The sequence below is a fragment of the Dryobates pubescens genome, chromosome 9 (assembly GCF_014839835.1).
Source record: "Dryobates pubescens isolate bDryPub1 chromosome 9, bDryPub1.pri, whole genome shotgun sequence".
Lineage (NCBI taxonomy): Eukaryota > Metazoa > Chordata > Aves > Piciformes > Picidae > Dryobates > Dryobates pubescens.
Window position 1 is genome coordinate 35,204,494 of NC_071620.1, and position 17,047 is coordinate 35,221,540.

At 41.9% G+C, this 17,047-nt stretch overlaps 1 protein-coding gene across 8 annotated transcripts in view; it reads right to left on the reverse strand.

The window, feature by feature from the left end:
• PHACTR1 (phosphatase and actin regulator 1) overlaps nt 1-17,047 on the reverse strand; it is a 346,438-nt gene that overhangs the window by 49,240 nt on the left and 280,151 nt on the right. For 7 of the 8 annotated variants that reach the window (XM_054164428.1, XM_054164427.1, XM_054164429.1 and 4 more), the window contains 2 exons: nt 16,080-16,286; nt 5,899-6,229 (listed from right to left, as the gene is read on the reverse strand). In XM_054164428.1, coding sequence (XP_054020403.1) covers nt 5,899-6,229; nt 16,080-16,286 — 538 coding nt within the window. The remainder of the gene's footprint in view (nt 1-5,898; nt 6,230-16,079; nt 16,287-17,047) is intronic. The other variant, XM_054164431.1, reaches the window with a different exon arrangement.

The following is a 17,047-nucleotide window of genomic DNA, read 5'->3' on the forward strand; positions in this document are numbered from 1 at the left end:
GCCCCTCAGTTTAGGAAGGATGTTGACTTGCTGGAGTGTGTCCAGAGAAGGGCAACAAAGTTGGTGAGGGGTTTGGAACACAAGCCCTATGAGGAGAGGCTGAGGGAGCTGGGGTTGCTTAGCCTGGAGAAGAGGAGGCTCAGGGGTGACCTTATTGCTCTCTACAACTACCTGAAGGGAGGCTGTAGACAGGCGGAAGTTGGTCTCTTCTCCCAGGCAGCCAGCACCAAAACAAGAGGACACAGCCTCAAGCTGTGCCAGGGGAGGTTTAGGCTGGATGTTAGGAAGAAGTTCTACACAGAGTGATTGCCCATTGGAATGGGCTGCCCGGGGAGGTGGTGGAGTCACCATCATTGGAGGTGTTCAGGAGGAGACTTGATGGGGTGCTTGGTGCCATGGTTTAGTTGTTTAGGTGATGTTGGATTGGTTGATGGGTTGGACGCAATGATCTTGAAGGTCTCTTCCAACCTTGTCTGGTCTATTCTATTCTATTCTATTCTATTGACTCAGGGTACAGACAAAGTAAAATTAATGAAGAAATAAAAAAAAGAGAAAAAAAAAGTTAAATCCCTCCTGTAAAAGTTAGTGGGGAAAAAAACCTGCACACTTCTCATCTGTCATCCCAGGCCCTTTGATTTTTGATTAAAGAGTTACAATTTTCTCAGCATGCTTTCAGAGTCACAGCACACTCTTCTGTACTTATCAGTTAAAACAAAAATCTGAAAAAAACTTCCAACTGCTGCATATACATTCCTACAACACAGGCATATGTGTGAGGGACAGAAAGAAAAGGCAGAGCTATAAATATTAAGTGTTTCAATCCTTAGGCAATGCTAAAGTTTAGACAAAAAGCAATTCTCTTGACAAGTTTTATGGAAGATGAATGTTTTCTGATTCAAATACATTCTAGGAGATTTACAAGACACTAGCAGGAATGTCTAATGCATTTCATTTCATAAATCTACAGTCTGAGGCTCAACTGGGTGTCTCAGAGGAACTGTTTTCACACACTGTCTTTTTGGACACACAGTGGTTGGTTGCTGCTCTGCCACAAGTGCAATTCCAGCTCAGCATGAGATATTGCAGCTTAACAGCTCTTTAGTACATATGTTAAACAAAACTGAGGCCTTGATTCAGCTGCTAGTGTAGAAGAGCCCATGGAGCAATTGAAATCAATTGTCATCTTACCAGACAGACCAAGAACTATGTGAGCAAGGCAGAAAATAAGGCTATTTCAGATCTAGAAGCTGCCTCCCTAAATCAAAATTAAAGATACATTATAGGGACACAAGATGGTTTTTAAAGCTCCTTTTGCTGCTGTTCATGACACATGCCTTTTGAGCATGGTCTTTCTTCACAAATTCATTTCAGTCATGAGGATTAAACCTTCATGGTTTAGCATGAGACTTGGTAGTGTTTAGATAATGGTTGGACTCACAGTATCACAGTATAACTAAGGTTGGAAGAGACCCCAAGGATCATCAAGTCCAAACTGTCTCAACGGACCTCACGACTAGACCATGACACCAAGTGCCACGTCCAATCTCCTCCTGAACACCTCCAGGGACGGTGACTCCACCACCTCCCTGGGCAGCCCATTCCAATGACGAGTGACTCGCTCAGTGAAGAACTTTCTCCTGACTTTGAGTCTAAACCTCCCCTGGCGCAGCCTGAGACTGTGTCCCCTTGTTCTGGTGCTGGTCGCCTGGGAGAAGAGACCAACCCCTTCCTGTCTACAGGACTCAATGATCTGAAAGGTCTTTTCCAACTGAAACAATTCTCTGACTCTGTGGATTTTGGTGGCAGGGCTTATCAGATTTGTCACCAACTCTTAAAATGCATTCTGAAATGGTAAAAATGGTGTCTGAATCTAGAGCTTTACTTATGCTTGACACATCTCTCTGGGCTGGAGGGGAAAGTCATTTGCAGTAGGGCATAAGTCAGCAACAGAGAAAAGGTTATGCAGAAATGACACTCTTCTTTGCTTCAGCTTAACCTATCATAAAGCTAGTAATTTATCAGAGAAAATAGAGGCAAACTGGCAGCACAAATGACATGTCATAACAGTCATACTATGACAAGGGACAGATTGCCCTTCTGAGAATAGGTTATGAATAGATGTTACAAGTACCAGGAAATGTTTGCAATCAAAAGTGTAAGTGTGCAAATGAACTTAATGTTCTACAATGCCTGTAATAAAACTGAATAAAAAAATCCAAGAATTAACTGCCATTTTAAGTCATAAGAACAACTGGGACTTGAGTAGCTATTACATGCTTTTAACGTACTTTAAGACATTAACTTATTAATATGCAGCAGATATATGTGAGGCAGTAACATCCAACAACTCCTGCAGAAGGGAAAATGGAAGTAGAGAAGCTCAGTAGCTTTCTCAAGGTCAAAACCAGCAAAATAACTTCTGTCTTCCAGGGCAGTACAGAGAAGCAGCTCATTTTTTTCTGGCAAGCTTCTGGCACTTTGGTAAAGCATTGATTTCAAGCATCAGTTTTCAGATGATGTTAGACCATGTGAATTGCAGAGATGACCTCTGTTACAGTGAAATATCCAGACTTCCAGAGGTAAAGGATGTCATTGTTAGCTCCTGTCTCCACTCACAGCCATGGAATGACAGAATTGCCTGGATTGGAAAAGGCCTTTAAGATCATCAAGTGCAATTATTAACCTAACACCGACAAGTCCTTGACTAAACATTATCCCTAAGCACTACATCTACAGGCTGCTTAAATATCTCCAGGGATGAGGACTCCACTACTGCTCTGGGAAGGCTGTTCCAATAACTAACCCTTTCAGTAAAGAAATTCTTCCTGATATCCAATCTAAACCTCCATTGGTGCAACTTGAGGCCATTTCCTCCTGCCCTATCACTTGTTATGGGCGAGAAGAGTCCACCCCCTACCTTGATACAACCTCCTTTCAGGTAGTTGTAGAGGTCTCCTCTGAGACTCATTTTCTCCATGCTAAACAACCCCAGTTTCCTCAGCCACTCCTCATAAGACCTGTGCTATATGCCCCTCACCAGCTTTGTGCCCTTCTTTGGATGTGCTCTAGTACCTCAATATCCTTCTTGTAGTGAGGGGCCCAAGTACTTGTGATAAGAACAGTTGCAAGATCTAAGAAAAGTTTACTGGGCAACAATGAAAACTGGTTATGGATTTGGTGAAAATCAATGGAATTTAACGGGCTTGAGAAACTTCCACTGCATGAGGACCAAAGCAACTATACACAGGGAGAAGAAAAACAAAATTCCTGAAGGAAAAAAGCAAGAATTTAGAGCAGAGAAATGACATGTACTTGTCTACATGATCCTCCCTTATTAAAAATAAAATACTATTCTTAAACAGTGCCTCAAATTAGCAGACTTGGCAGCATCCTTACTGCAGGATCACAGCCATTATTCTATAAAGTTGTTGGATTGTTTGGAGATAAAGATTGAGATCAGCAAAAATGCTGCCAATGAGCTTAGCATTCCCCAGAAATTGCCTCAGAGACTTGCCAGTCTCTCTCGTCTCCTCAAGATTATTGACCCAACAGCAGGGACCCAGTACACTGTTGGAAGGAACAGTAAAGCTCAGGATGTCACAGCATATCCAATGCACACATCAGGTGTGAGCACACTACCATATTTTAAATAGTGGAAAGCAGATCTGGGATCTTATTGGCTTTAACAGATCCTTAAGATTTCCAGGCTGGTGTGCCCAACCCCGAATACTGCAGTATGATTTCTGTTGGCTTTAATCCAGATTTTACAAATTTAAGGGGAAAATAAAACCCTGCTGTCATAAATACTAGAAAATACTAGCTTTTGGTGCAAGTTAAATATGTATCTTTTTTAAGTCTGCACAAATCTTCAAGAAAAGATTACAATGTGGCTTGAAAAAGCAATTTAAGAATTTAATTGCAAGTGTCAGCTTCATAGCCCTGCAACTACTTTTAAGAATTATGAAAATAACAATTGCTGTAGCACAGGAGACAGTCATCCCCTACCAGTCATCCACTGTTTTCTCTTTTGTGAATGCAAATGTTATTGATTTGTTTTGATAAAGAGAGTAACTGAAGAACTCAATAGATTATCTCACCATTGAAATAATTGTTAGTCATTGCAAAGAGGCCATAAAAAAGGAACAATCTGCAACTAAGATCATGCACAATCATGAACCAGGATTAATTTTCATTTTAAATGTGAAATACCAGTGCCACAACCTTCTCTTATTTTCTTTTGTGAAGGGAGGCAATTCCTTCATACTGGGAAATGAATCCCTGCTTACTCAGTTGTTAGTAAGCAGGACAGCTTCAGCTTCAAATCAGTAGTTAAAATCAAACAGCATTACCTGCTTTAAATCAGTTAAATGTATTTATAGACATAAACATGATGGATGTCTAGAAATTGGAGCATTCATTGCTGTGGGGCAACAGATGCCACGGTGGAGTCATACTCTGAGAGATGTCACCGGGCTCAGGATAACAAAGTGCCATCTGCACACAGTGTGAGCCAGACAGAAAGACATCCAACCTATGCCGGGGAGAACATGAGCAGTGAAGCCCCAAAGGAGCCTTTGGGAGACAACGATCACCCTCTGTGCTTGGTGCACCATGCTTTGGGGTGATGCAGATGCCCTGCTAGCCATGTGTGCAGTTGCTGGGCACAGATGATCTTCTCAGTCCTATTGCTATAACCCTTTTACTGATGGGAATTTCCCTCATAGGTCTGGCAATTTTATTCCAGAAGAGAACTCCCCTATGGTGCAGAAACATTAGCTCCCCTGATGTAAGCACAGAGGTCTCACTATCCTGGTACTAAAATAAGCTGGCAATGTGGTGAAGCCTCTGGTTCCAACTGTTTTTCATTCAAGGACAATCTGCCATCTCCAATCAAATTATTTTCAACTATGCAATATAATGGAAGGTAACTATCATAAAGAGGTATTGGGGCAAGTTATTAGGCATTTTATCTGTTAGACCAAATATTTTACCTTCCTGCCTAACAGAGGACAATCTGATGCCTAGAACAAGCTGTCTATAAAGCTGCCCTTGATACTAAACAGAACATGTCATATTTTGGACTACCTTTCCTATTACGGGACTTGCTCAATTTTCCTCTTGCAAGATGAAATACATTTTCCAGAGCTTGCTGATCTTGCAGTCTATGAGGCCAACCCGCATTTATACAACATGTTTCACTTAGACTATTTGGAGCAGCACTGAGGTATACTCAACAAGTAACAATAATAAAACCCAGTGGGTACCAGTGGGTAGAGCACTTGTGATCAAAGGTACTACCTTTCTCCAGATAAACAAATGGCTAAGAAGGTAGCCTCTGTGGAATGGGTCAAAAACTGGTTTTAAGAAGAAATGCATAATTTTGTCCAAATTAATTGAAATAATTTCAATAGTGTATTAAAACCCCTTTGAGCAACACGTAGGAAGCCTTCATAGGTTGTTTTGTGCTAATTGGTAATACTAATCAGATGCCCTGGTTGAGTGATACATATACTTTTTATTTCTGAATCTTCCACTTGCTTTTGGCAATTCTCCACATAACCAGAGCTCTGCAGTTATGCACTCTGCAGAAAATATGGTAAGACAGTCGTGTCCAGTTAACATCTTTTCCAATAGCTGTATTATCTGCTACCTTGAACAGGGCAATGGGGTTCAGGAAATCTGGTCTTTTTACCCTTTCTGCCACAAACTTGTTGAACAAGTCTGGAAAGACTCTCTCCCGGTCACTGTTTCTTCAGCAATGAGTCTGCCCTGAAGTTGTTAGACCCCAGAAGACAAGCCTCATTCAAGAACTCTCTGCATAACTCTAATGGTGATACTAATACTGAGATTAGCAAGAAAGGGTGCATCAATATGTAATTTTAAAAGTTGATCCATTACCTTTCTAGCCTTTGCATGGTCATGGCTAGTGTTTTGTTGAGTTCCTCTATCATCCGGCACCCTGACGGGTGAATGGGCAACGTGTTGGACCCAGAAGGCAGGTGCTGGCTGTGGCTGCCATACTGGAGCTGGTGCTGGTGTGCTGCTAACTGGGATGGCAGGACAGTGTGATGGTGCTGGGTCAAAGGCTGCTGGGAGCTCTTCTGCGTGGAATAGGATGAGAGAGAGAGGTCTGGCCCCCCTAAAGGCATGCAAATCATGACTTTCTTTGGAGGTAGTGGAGGTGACAGTTTAACTGGCATACAAGGCAGTTTCACAGGAGCGCCAGGATCTAAAACAGAAGAAAGAGAGGCCCTGGTGTTAATTTTCATGTCAATAAGATGGAGATCACAGTTATCTGCCTAGGCAAGCAGGTACTGAGGTTGCTAGGACATGTGCACCCCTTCCCTGCTGTGACAGACAACTGTACACAGCATCTGATCAGGAGGATCTTTAGAAAAAATACTGTTGCCTTGCAGCGCTGTCAGGTCTCACAAACACCATCCCAGGGCTGTGCATGCCCCTTAAGAAACACATTAGGCAATGCCTAACAAGGCTTGTGTCACACTTTGATGTTTTAAAGCCCTAATCCTCAAAAACAGCCCTGTGAGGTAAGTGCAATGTCTCCTGCTCAACAGGCACACAATCAGGAAGAGCAATTTGGTGTCTGAAGTTACAGGATGACTCACCACCATCATGGCTAGTGCAAAAGCTCAGGGATTCCTGATCCTTCTCAGCCACTGCAGTGCAATTACAAGTCACATTTCTTATGGCTTTTTAACAAGCAAAGCACCTGGTGTTAAAAAATACATTACAGGGCAAAAGAGAAAATAAATAGGGTTTGATTCTTAAACAGGAGTGGTTTAGAAAAAAATGAAGGGTACAGGAGGGTAAAATGATAAAATGCAGAAGATTGTTAGGATTAAGGTATTCTTTTACAGGAGACTTGGAGGGTGCTTTTCTCTGGACTCATGCATTAAATCTTAATCTTTTTAACTCTAGGCATGTTCCTTGAATCACACAGTTGACCTGCCATGCAGACTCCCTTGATTTCTATGGGAAATCAATGCAAGGTCTACAAGCAAATTTTTCTGCTTATGACTCAGCAGCAGGATTTTTGGAGATTTTTGGAGATGCACTGTGAAATATTTTTAGAAGGGATAAAAAGTCAACGGATGTGGGAAATGGCCACCACATATGCTAGCAGGAAAAACAAGAGCAAATATATATATATGTATATATGTATATGCTGTGAGCTGCAGCTGCATTCAGGAGGAAGCCCCCTTTCCAGCCTCTAATACACAGGCATTTGGCTCTGCAATGCAGCTTTGGCCTCTTGTTGCTTTAGTTCACTCTTCTTGCTGTAACACAGTAAAGGAACTGCAGGGCTAGAATCTTCTTTTGACCTGAGAAACCTTGAGAGTAAGATGTTGCCTTCTAGGTTTCAAAAGTCATCACCCCCCCTGAACAATATGAGCTTTCTTTTTCCAGATGGTTCTATTTAGCATTAACTATCCTTTCCTTTGTTCCCTTTATTCTCTCCTCCCTCCTGGCCTAATATGGACAGCACTCACATCTAATAGCCAGGGTGCACAAGGTTGATACTAGGACTTCCAAGCACTAACACCTGAAAATGATTAAGGACCACAATGTGGAAAAAGATCATGCACAGAACTGAGCACAGGTATGTCATTAGATTTTAGCATTAGCCATAGCCTCACTGGATCCACAGCATCCACTTGATACCAGTGTTTTTACTAGACTAGGAACAATGCTCTGACAGAAGTCTTCCTTTTCTTCAGAGGGCTCACAGGCTCAAGACCCGAAAGAGGCAAAGGGTATGCAAAGATGAAATACTGGCACAGAGAGAAAGTGTTCTTACTATGTTGCAGAGTGGGAGAGTTCTAGAGAGCAGAATCCAAGTGTTTTGGCTTTCAAAGCAGTATCATATCCACTTGACATGCTTCTTGAACACAAAAAATCTTCTGATGGTTTTTACAAGGTTGAAATCTAACTCATGGGACTGCTAAAGCACAGGGCACTACTCTCTCCTCTAAAGCAGAAAGCGGTAATAAAAAAAGACTTTCAGGAGTTTCTGTTCAAGCACAGGAAGACCTCCCTGTTAGCCTTGCATGCACATTATCTGTGTATTTGCTCTCTGTATCCTGCATAAAAGAACACACCTCTTCAACAAAAGGTAAATAACAGAAGGAGTAAATTGTGTAGAGCCCTGAGAATAAGGCTCCTATGGGATTTGTAGTAACAAAGTGCTTTCACACATTTGTGCTCCAGGCAATTTCACTTCTAGAGCTGGTCCTGAATTACAAAGACTGCACAGAGATCTGTACTTTCATTTTGAAAAGCGCAGGTTTGACTGCTGGTCCTTTTCTGCTGTATCTCAATTAAAGTCTTCATCTGACAGGTCCTGTGCCTGAGTGCCCCACCACACTGTGTATGACACAGAGGAGTCATCCTTAATGGTGAATTCAAACAGAATCCAACTGCAGGCATCTCTTGCTCCTGACAAAAGAATAACTGGAACTGTCAATTTGGTTTCTTGCATTCTGTGATCCTGAAGATTGGAGCAATGTTGGGGATGAGTTTAATATGCCAAAGGCTTTAGGTATAAAGCAAACAGGAATCCTTCTGTCTTTCTTCTAAAATACAATGAGAAGTTCTTTTCCTTTCTCATGCAAGCATTGATCTTGTAGAGTTGTTATACAGGCACTGAAGATTTGAGTTGCAAAGGAGAGTAAGTCTAGCATTGTAGTAGCCACATACTCCACCATGAATCAGATGTACATACCCTGGTTTCCACTCTTCACCATAATGGTATAGACCTTTAGTTTCCACTTAAATTTCAATAAATGTTTCACATTATGATTTCACTGGCATCAGTACTGGGTTAACTCCATGGGACACCTGCCAAAAATCTTGTCCATTATATTTGAAGTAAAGCTTTATTCAGACTGACTGTGTTTCACATGTGTTCCTGAGCCCGTCTGAATATGGCCCTAAATAGAGCCTGAAAATGAACCAGAGGCATTCAATCTACTTGTCTGCCCTTCACCTTTGGGACAGTTTGACCTGCCTGTTAAATAAATTGAAAGAAAAGATAAAAGGATTGAATTCAGTGAGAGGAGAGTTTGATCCATATGCTTGGTATATTATCACTGACAACAGAAACCTTGTACTGCAGGTTTTACTGCATGGCCAGATCAGTGAGTGTGCTTGCACCTACCTATGGGCTCCAGGCATGCTGTTGGAAACTGCTCCGCCTTCATCTGGAGTAAATGAGAGAACAACTTGCCTGTCTGTTTTAAGCTCAGAATGTATGTGATGTATGAACCAGGCATGGAAACTGTTATTGTCTCCAGCAGGGAATGTCCATCAGGCATGGACAGCTGTAGATGAATAAGAAGCTGGACAGTGGAAATATGAACAAGGAAACTGCGCTAAGTGTCTTCTCAGTGGAACACTACCAGCATCTTAAATCAAAGCACAAAGCATTCATGTGACAGAAGAGAAGCAAACTGTGTGAAGCCAGGTGTGCAAGTCTGATTAATCTCTTTTGGCTGAGGTGCTTCATGCTCAAGAGAATAATGAGCAATTTTGCAAGATGTTGGTTCCCAGCAGGGTTGTGACCACTCAGCACTGTGTATGGTTAAGTAATAACTGTGCCAGAATTGATAAAAGAGATGTTAGATACATAGACCATCCCACTGCTGATGATAATAAATTCCTTTAAAGACAGTTGTGGATGTCATAATATTTGCTGAACACCAGACCTATGATAAACAGCTCAGCCCTTAGCCTTTCAGAATAGATGGATTATGTGTGCTCGCAATCACCCAAGTGCATCTTGGGCTGCATAACAAGAAGTGTGGCCAGCAGGATGAGGCAGGTAATTCTGTTCCTCTGCTCTGCTGAGACCCCACCTGCAGTGCTGTGTCCAGCTTTGGAGTACTCAGCACAAGGAGGACATGAACCTGTTGGAATGGGTCCCGAGGATGGCCACAGAAATGATGTGAAGATACACTTCTCCTGTAAGGACAGGCAGGAAGACCTTATTGCAGCCTACTGCAGACTTTTTATCAGGGTCAGTTGCAACAGGACAATGGGTGATGGTTTTAAACTAAAAGAAGGGAAATTTAGAATAGATAGGAGAAAATCTTTTACAATGAGGGCAGTGAAACACTGGCCCAGGTTGCCCACAGAAGGGTTAGATGCCTCATCCCTGGAAACATTCAAGGTCAGGTTGGCTGGGGCTCTGAGCAAACTGATCTAGTTGAAGATGCCTCTGCTCACTCAAACCATTTTATTCTATGCTTCTGCTAATTCCTATACTTGCAGTTGCAGTTCATTTTGGGTTTTTCAGGGGACTAATAAATATACTTTTATTCACTGCACAGAAGGTTTGCTCATGTGTTTGTGGGAACACTGGAGTTGTACACAAACTACACTACTCTGATGCTTCCCAGCCACTGAACATGGCTGTAGAGTTGGTCAGCATATGTTGCACATACTCCTGCTGCAGACAGAGCATTCAGAAGCTCTGGATGTATGGCAGCAAATATTGCTCCAACAGGGCTTCTAGAAAAGGTCATGAATATTGTCAAGTCCTGCACGAGCACAACTACTGCATGGTGTAAGAGGGCATGCCTAGGAATTCTGGGTTTGTGGCAGTTCTGGCTATGTTCATTATCCTGCCAGCAGAAGAAAAACTCTTTCTTGGCATCTTGTAATGCCAAACAGGAGCCAGCATTGTACCCCGACAGTAAGGAAGGCCAATAGCCTCCTGGGTTGTAGGAACAGAAGCACAGGCAGGAGATCAAGGGTTTACTCCCCTTCTATTCAGCACTCCTCAGACCATATCTGTATTATGGCGTCAAGCTTTAGGCCCCCAAGTTAAAATATCACAAACCTAGAATGGGTTGAGTAGATAGCCACCATGATGGTTAAGGAATGGAGCACATGACCTGTGAGGAGTAGGTGAGGGACCAGGTGTGACCGTTTGAGGCTGTGCCTTTAAGAAAGGGACAGTACTGGGTCAACTCAGAAAAAAGACAGCTTGTGGGAGGGAACCTAACCCCACGCTCTGATACTACGAGGAGGTTATCATTATGGTGGAGCCAGGCTCTTTACAGTTGTGCATGGTGAGAGAAGGAGATGAGAGAGGTTCTGAACTGGACTACAGTGAAAACATTTTTCCTCATAAGAACCAAACAGGGAAACACGTTTGCCCAGACAGGTTGTGCAGTTGGCATCCTTCGAGATTTTCAGGACCTGGCTGGGTAAGGCTTTGAGCAAGTGATTGGACTGCAGACTTGATGAGGCTCCTTCCCACTTGAATGACTTCATATGGTGACCTCTGTTGTACTATATACAACTATAAGTAATACAACTCATAGGTAATGAGTTACTCTTTATATTCCATCCAAGTAATTAATTCTAGAAAATAATGGGAAAAACAATCTGTGCAAAACCTAGTATGGCCTATTGAGAAAGCTCCATAGTGGGAATGAGGTGATGTGCCTGCTACTTGCTGGTAGCATTTGGACAAGTAGCTTTTGCTTTTTCTAGTCATATCTTCTGGAATCCCTTGCAGCTGAACAGCAGGAATTTCTTATTTCAATGAGTTTTGAGCAGATTCATAAAGATGAGGCAAAAACTGTTCTCCAAGATTTCCCATGCATCTCCTGCCGACTACATCAAGATATGCAGTCATGTCTTCAAGGAAGATTTCAGACAGAAATTCTTCGCTGTTCTTCCATACCATATATGCATCCAAGGTTCAAGTTGAATTTGGAGAAGACAAGCAAAGCACACCTAGCCTAAAGGTGGAAAAGTACAGCTCTGCATGAATTCCCATGATGAGCTTTGAAGAGGGTTTCAAAGATGAGATGATTTCCTGATGCCTGCGTGTGCTAGGTACTCCACTCCAGGTAGAAGCAGGTAGAAGTATGGAGAAACCAACTGCATCAGGATCCATTTCCCCTTACAATCTGGAGGACGCTGGTGAAGCAAAGTTGCTTTCACTCTGTTGCTTATCCCTCAAGCACACAGTGAAAAGAGAATTATCCATTGCCCCCCCATGAATGTAATCTGTCTTCAGGAGTGTAGCCTGACAGAATAGGCAGCAGGAGGTAAGATGACATAGAAGAATGCTTGTGGATAATGTCTTGGGCTCATCTATAGAGGACCTTTCTGAGATATGTGACTGTTGTGTTATAGAATACTGCAGAGAATATTTATTATATAAATTATAGCTGTTAATACTATCATAATGCTGTAAGTAAAAAACAGTTGTGCTGTGGAAGGACCACAGGCATCCATGTTTCCAAACCTCATCCTTGGCTTGTGTGCATTATCAGAAATATCTTTTTGGGACTTGTAGTATTTCCTACCCTGGTAAATGTTTGCCCCCTAATTATGAATTAGGCATAATTAGAAAGCATAGTCCCAGAACTAAAAATTTGCTAGGTCTCTTCTCAAAATATTGAATGAAGAGAGCAAAGAATGTGACAGGTTTTTCACAGCTTAAATGTAACAGCTGAGTGGCCAGATATGATCAAAGCTACAACCTACTGTAATATTAGGCTAAATTTGGGCTCAAAACCACTCAGGAGTTGCTGAGATCGAGGCTTAGCAGCATGTCTTTTGTGCTCTGATGTTGTCAGGACCTCATGGATTATTGGTGATTCATTATTTTAAATGGAAATTATCTAATTAATTTCAGAAAACATGATCTCTGCTGGTGAGAAGTAACAGCTTAATGAACCAAGATCAAAAGGAGCATTACACCACCGGCGTATATCACATCAGATATGTCACTTTTGGCCATTAAAGAGTTTATGATAATCTGAGGTCTTTACCCCAGCTGTCCAAACAAATCTGGTCCCAGGTGATTATTTCAGCTCCTCCTAATATTTTAAGGCTGTAAGCATTGTCTTAAATGCTTGGGTTCTGCATGTGGATACTGAAAAATCAAAAAGATGAAAGAGATTTTGTCCATGAATGTTGTCTAATAATAATAATTAGTATAATGCTTATCAGGAGGTGATTGGCCAAGAGCAGCAAAACACCGGTATCAAAACAGTTTAGGATCATGTTTTTCTTGAAGGCTTGCCTGTCTTCTAGGACTGTGTGGGCACTTGCACATTCAGTGCTATGATAGGGATGTTCCTTGTGGAGGCAGCATCATCAAGAGCATGGAGGACGGTGTGAGGCAAAGAATGGATCATCTTCTGCAGTGGCAGTGGTGCCACTCCCAGTGCTGCTCTGCAGTCTGCTCTTGGCTTTGTCCCTGTTCCTGAACTGTCTCCATGGTACCTCAGCCCTGAGAAGCATCATGCCAAGGTTGTGTAATTTATATTTCCTAGAGGAAATTTCTTTTTCCTGTCACCTTTAAAACAGACTTTTTATTTTCATTCTCACCAAAATTACATGTGCTCTTACATGTTTATTTTAGGCCTCCTCTTTTATGTGCATTTCGTACTGAGGGAAAGGCCAATTTTTGTCTTGGCACAGGCAGATGGATGATTGAGACAGTTCACAAATGCTTTCAGAGGTGAGGAATGCTTTTTTTCCATTTCTAATACCTGCATTAAGTCCTTTCCAAACCATACAAGTCATTTTTAGTGCCTTTATGGAAAAACTTTTGAGATACATTCACATCAAGAAGGTGGTCGGGCTCAAAGGAGGCTTTTCTTTCTTCAAGTTTTGTATTTAAAAGATTTTCCTCCTTCCTTTATTATAATATATGCTTACATAAAACATCTTTCTATGTGTACCTATACATAGATACACGTGGATATATGTATCCTAAGACAGAAGCTGAGATGCTTCTGCATTTTCAGATGTGTATCTGAATACTTCGTAAGATCACATTCTTCCTGCAGTTTTCTTGAATAGAGCTACCAGACCATTAAACCAAGGATATCTTAATTGTCCTTCAACCTTCATAAAAAACCTTTGGCAGACAAATGAATATGCAACAAGAGCATGAAAGTGTTCACCTTGAATGCCAGAATTCAGATTTTACTTGTTTTCTCAAACATGAGATGAGGATGTCTCTGGAGTAATTAGTGAAAGAATAGCATTAATTCTGCCTCTCATTGATGAGGGTGCTTCATTAGGATTGATTGCTCATTTCTAGAGATTACACATGGCTAAAATACTTGCCAGTGGAGAACACAAGGCACTGAACAACAGCTATATCCTTTAGACCACCAGAGTAAATGGACCCTTAAGAATATATCAAATACTTTTATTTATAGGATTTCTATAAATGTGGTTTTCAGTTTCACCAGGAATAGGGATCTGTTAAATTATTGTCCTATGACTAAATCTGAATCTCTGTTCCTTTTCCCTAAGGGCTCAGTATACGCACATCCAAGAGTCTGTCCATAAGTATATTCGAGACTTTATTTAGGACTGATGAGAGACCACTAAAAGCCACCACAAAGTAAGAAAAGTCACAGTTCTGTTTCCCTTTCATTGGAAAATCATTATCCTCAAGCAATTGACTTATGTTGCTAGCTTGAGCCTGACTCTACTTTACACAAAAACCCCACACCAGAAGCCCTCTTCCTTTGATTCTTCTGCTATCTCTTACAAAAGAAAGGCTTATGAATGAAGGACTTTCAGTACACGATTTTTTTTCCCCTATGCTTTTCCTACACTATTACTATTTTATTATTTCTTCCATGCTTCCTGTAAATGGTACAGAGCATTATGGGAGAGCATAGGGTTTTGTCCTCAACTAAAGGCTGCCTGGCTTTGCAAGCTTCAGAACTGCCCATTCAGTTCGTAACACATGGCAAAATATTAACCAGTATGTGTAGACTTTGGCAGGCAAAGAAAGTAAAGAGATTTCACATAAAATGAACAAAAAACTATACAGAACAAAAATGCGTGGTCATCCAAACAGAAACATGAAGAGACTACATAGAGATATGAAAGAAATCCAGAACATGCTCTTTCCTACTAAGCTCTTTTCTGATATATATCTTAAGCCTGGATAAAATGAGTATTAGCTGTCAGGGGAAAATGTAGATCTAGAATGTATTAACATGGGATGAGCATTTCTCACATCGGCCCTGAAAAATCAGGAGAGCATTAACACACGAAGATTAACCCAGTGAGAAACTGTCCTAGTACAAAGATGCACTGCAGTTTGTCTTGAACTCAGAATTTTGAGGTGCTGCCTCCAGGGTGGTAGAACCTGGGAGCCTTTTTCAGTTTGTGTAAAGGTAGCATGCTTTGCTTCAGTGGTCTATGTGGAGAAGCTGGAGAGATGTATCCACAAAATTCTGTATGTACTTAGAGCTTTGAATCCTAAAGAGCTTGAACACTTAAGAAAACATCTGGAACACAAAAAAGGAGCCTCTGTTGTCTACTGTTGCTAGCTGCAGTACTATGAGAGATAAACTGCTCCATAAGCTGCAGGACACTACAATCTTGTACACTGGGAACTGGAACTGGCCATCATCAGGACTCATCAATGGGAGGGGAATAGCCAAAACGTGGGTGGAAAGGGGGGACAGCTAGGCAGGCAGTCTGAGTCAGGAAGCAAAATGGCAAGAAGCCACAAGACAGGATGGTGGGTGTGTGTGTAAGGATCAGGGGGCTAACTAAAAGAGAAAGATATGGAAAGATAAAAGGTGTATATAGCCAGATCTGCCCAGATGGCAGGTGAAGGGAGAAGCAACAAAGGGCAAAATGAGAAAACAAAACTCTCCCTTTCCTCTCAACCCTCACTCTTTTTCTCATTAAAAGCATTTAAAGATATCCTAGTATTTTCCTGATACTTCCTCTCCCATCAAAGCACATCCTGTAATTTTTGTGGTGATGGGAAGTCTTGATGAATAGGAGTGAGGAGGGTTAGGAAACACAGCAGTGGTCTTAGGTAATTATAGCTGGGAGGGAAGGTGCCCTGAAGCAACCTTGATGAACTTACAGTCTGAAAATGCTTTGTGATCTCTGCCTGAGGTACAACACAGATACATTACCAGTACACACAACAACATGTGCAAACAGCATTACAGAAGGAGAAAGAACACTGAGAACCTTGCTGTAAGGGCAGGTTTTTCCTCTAAGGGCAACAGTGGTGCTGAGGGTCTCCAGGAACACCTACTTACCAGTTAAGTGGCTGGCAATCCTGGCAATAGGTTTAGGAGGCAGGGCAGGGGGCTGTTTGAGGAGGGACAACTGTTTCACTGGGGTGTCCTCATGGTCTCCAGGGAAAGCAGCAGATTTTTTGGGGGGAAGTAGCAGGACTGGCTTAGCTGTAGGATCTTGGGACAGGAGGATGCCGGATTCATTGGATGTGGGGCTCTCTTCAGACACTGGAGGACACAACCACATCATAGACGCAACAACGTTACGAGCAAAGCAGCAGAGGTACAGCCGCAGTAAGACACGAAAAGCAGAGCAGCAATGCAAATTTGAAACGACTAATAGATTTCACTTAAACATCATATAACACAGAAAGGAGCAGAGAAAGGAGAGCAAAAGAGAAAGAAGAGTAACACACATCTACACAACAGCTGAATTTCTCATTACCTCTGACAGAAGGCAACTCCCTTATGCCAGGCTGGGATGTATTCCCACATCTTGAACACAAATCAAGAGCCTTAAAATGTCACATCTCAGATGGTCTGTCACCACAGCTTGCTCAGGACCAGATACATTAGCAGGTGGTCTTTAAACTTATCCTATAAACATAAAAGCACCTCAAGGGGCCTACTCTGTTTCAAAGAGGCTGCATACCTGTGCAGGATCATGGACAAATACTTGTACCAATCACTTTTTCTCACTCAGCCTTTGTCCACAACTGTCAATATTAAGTGATGCAGAAAGAGAAGCTAACCTAGCTGTAAAGCCTTGCTGTCCCTCTGCATGGGCTGGGGAAGAAGTGCAGAGTCTCATCTATGGTAGTGCAGTTGGTTGTGTTGGCTCCTGAAAGATACATGGTGTGAACATCATCCAACACCATGCAGCAGCTAAAGGGCATGAAGTTGTAACCTAGGGTTTAAAAACATTGTCAGCTCTCTACTCTAGAGCTCATTGGCACAGCTGAGACATAGCCACATAAAATCTACTTTTA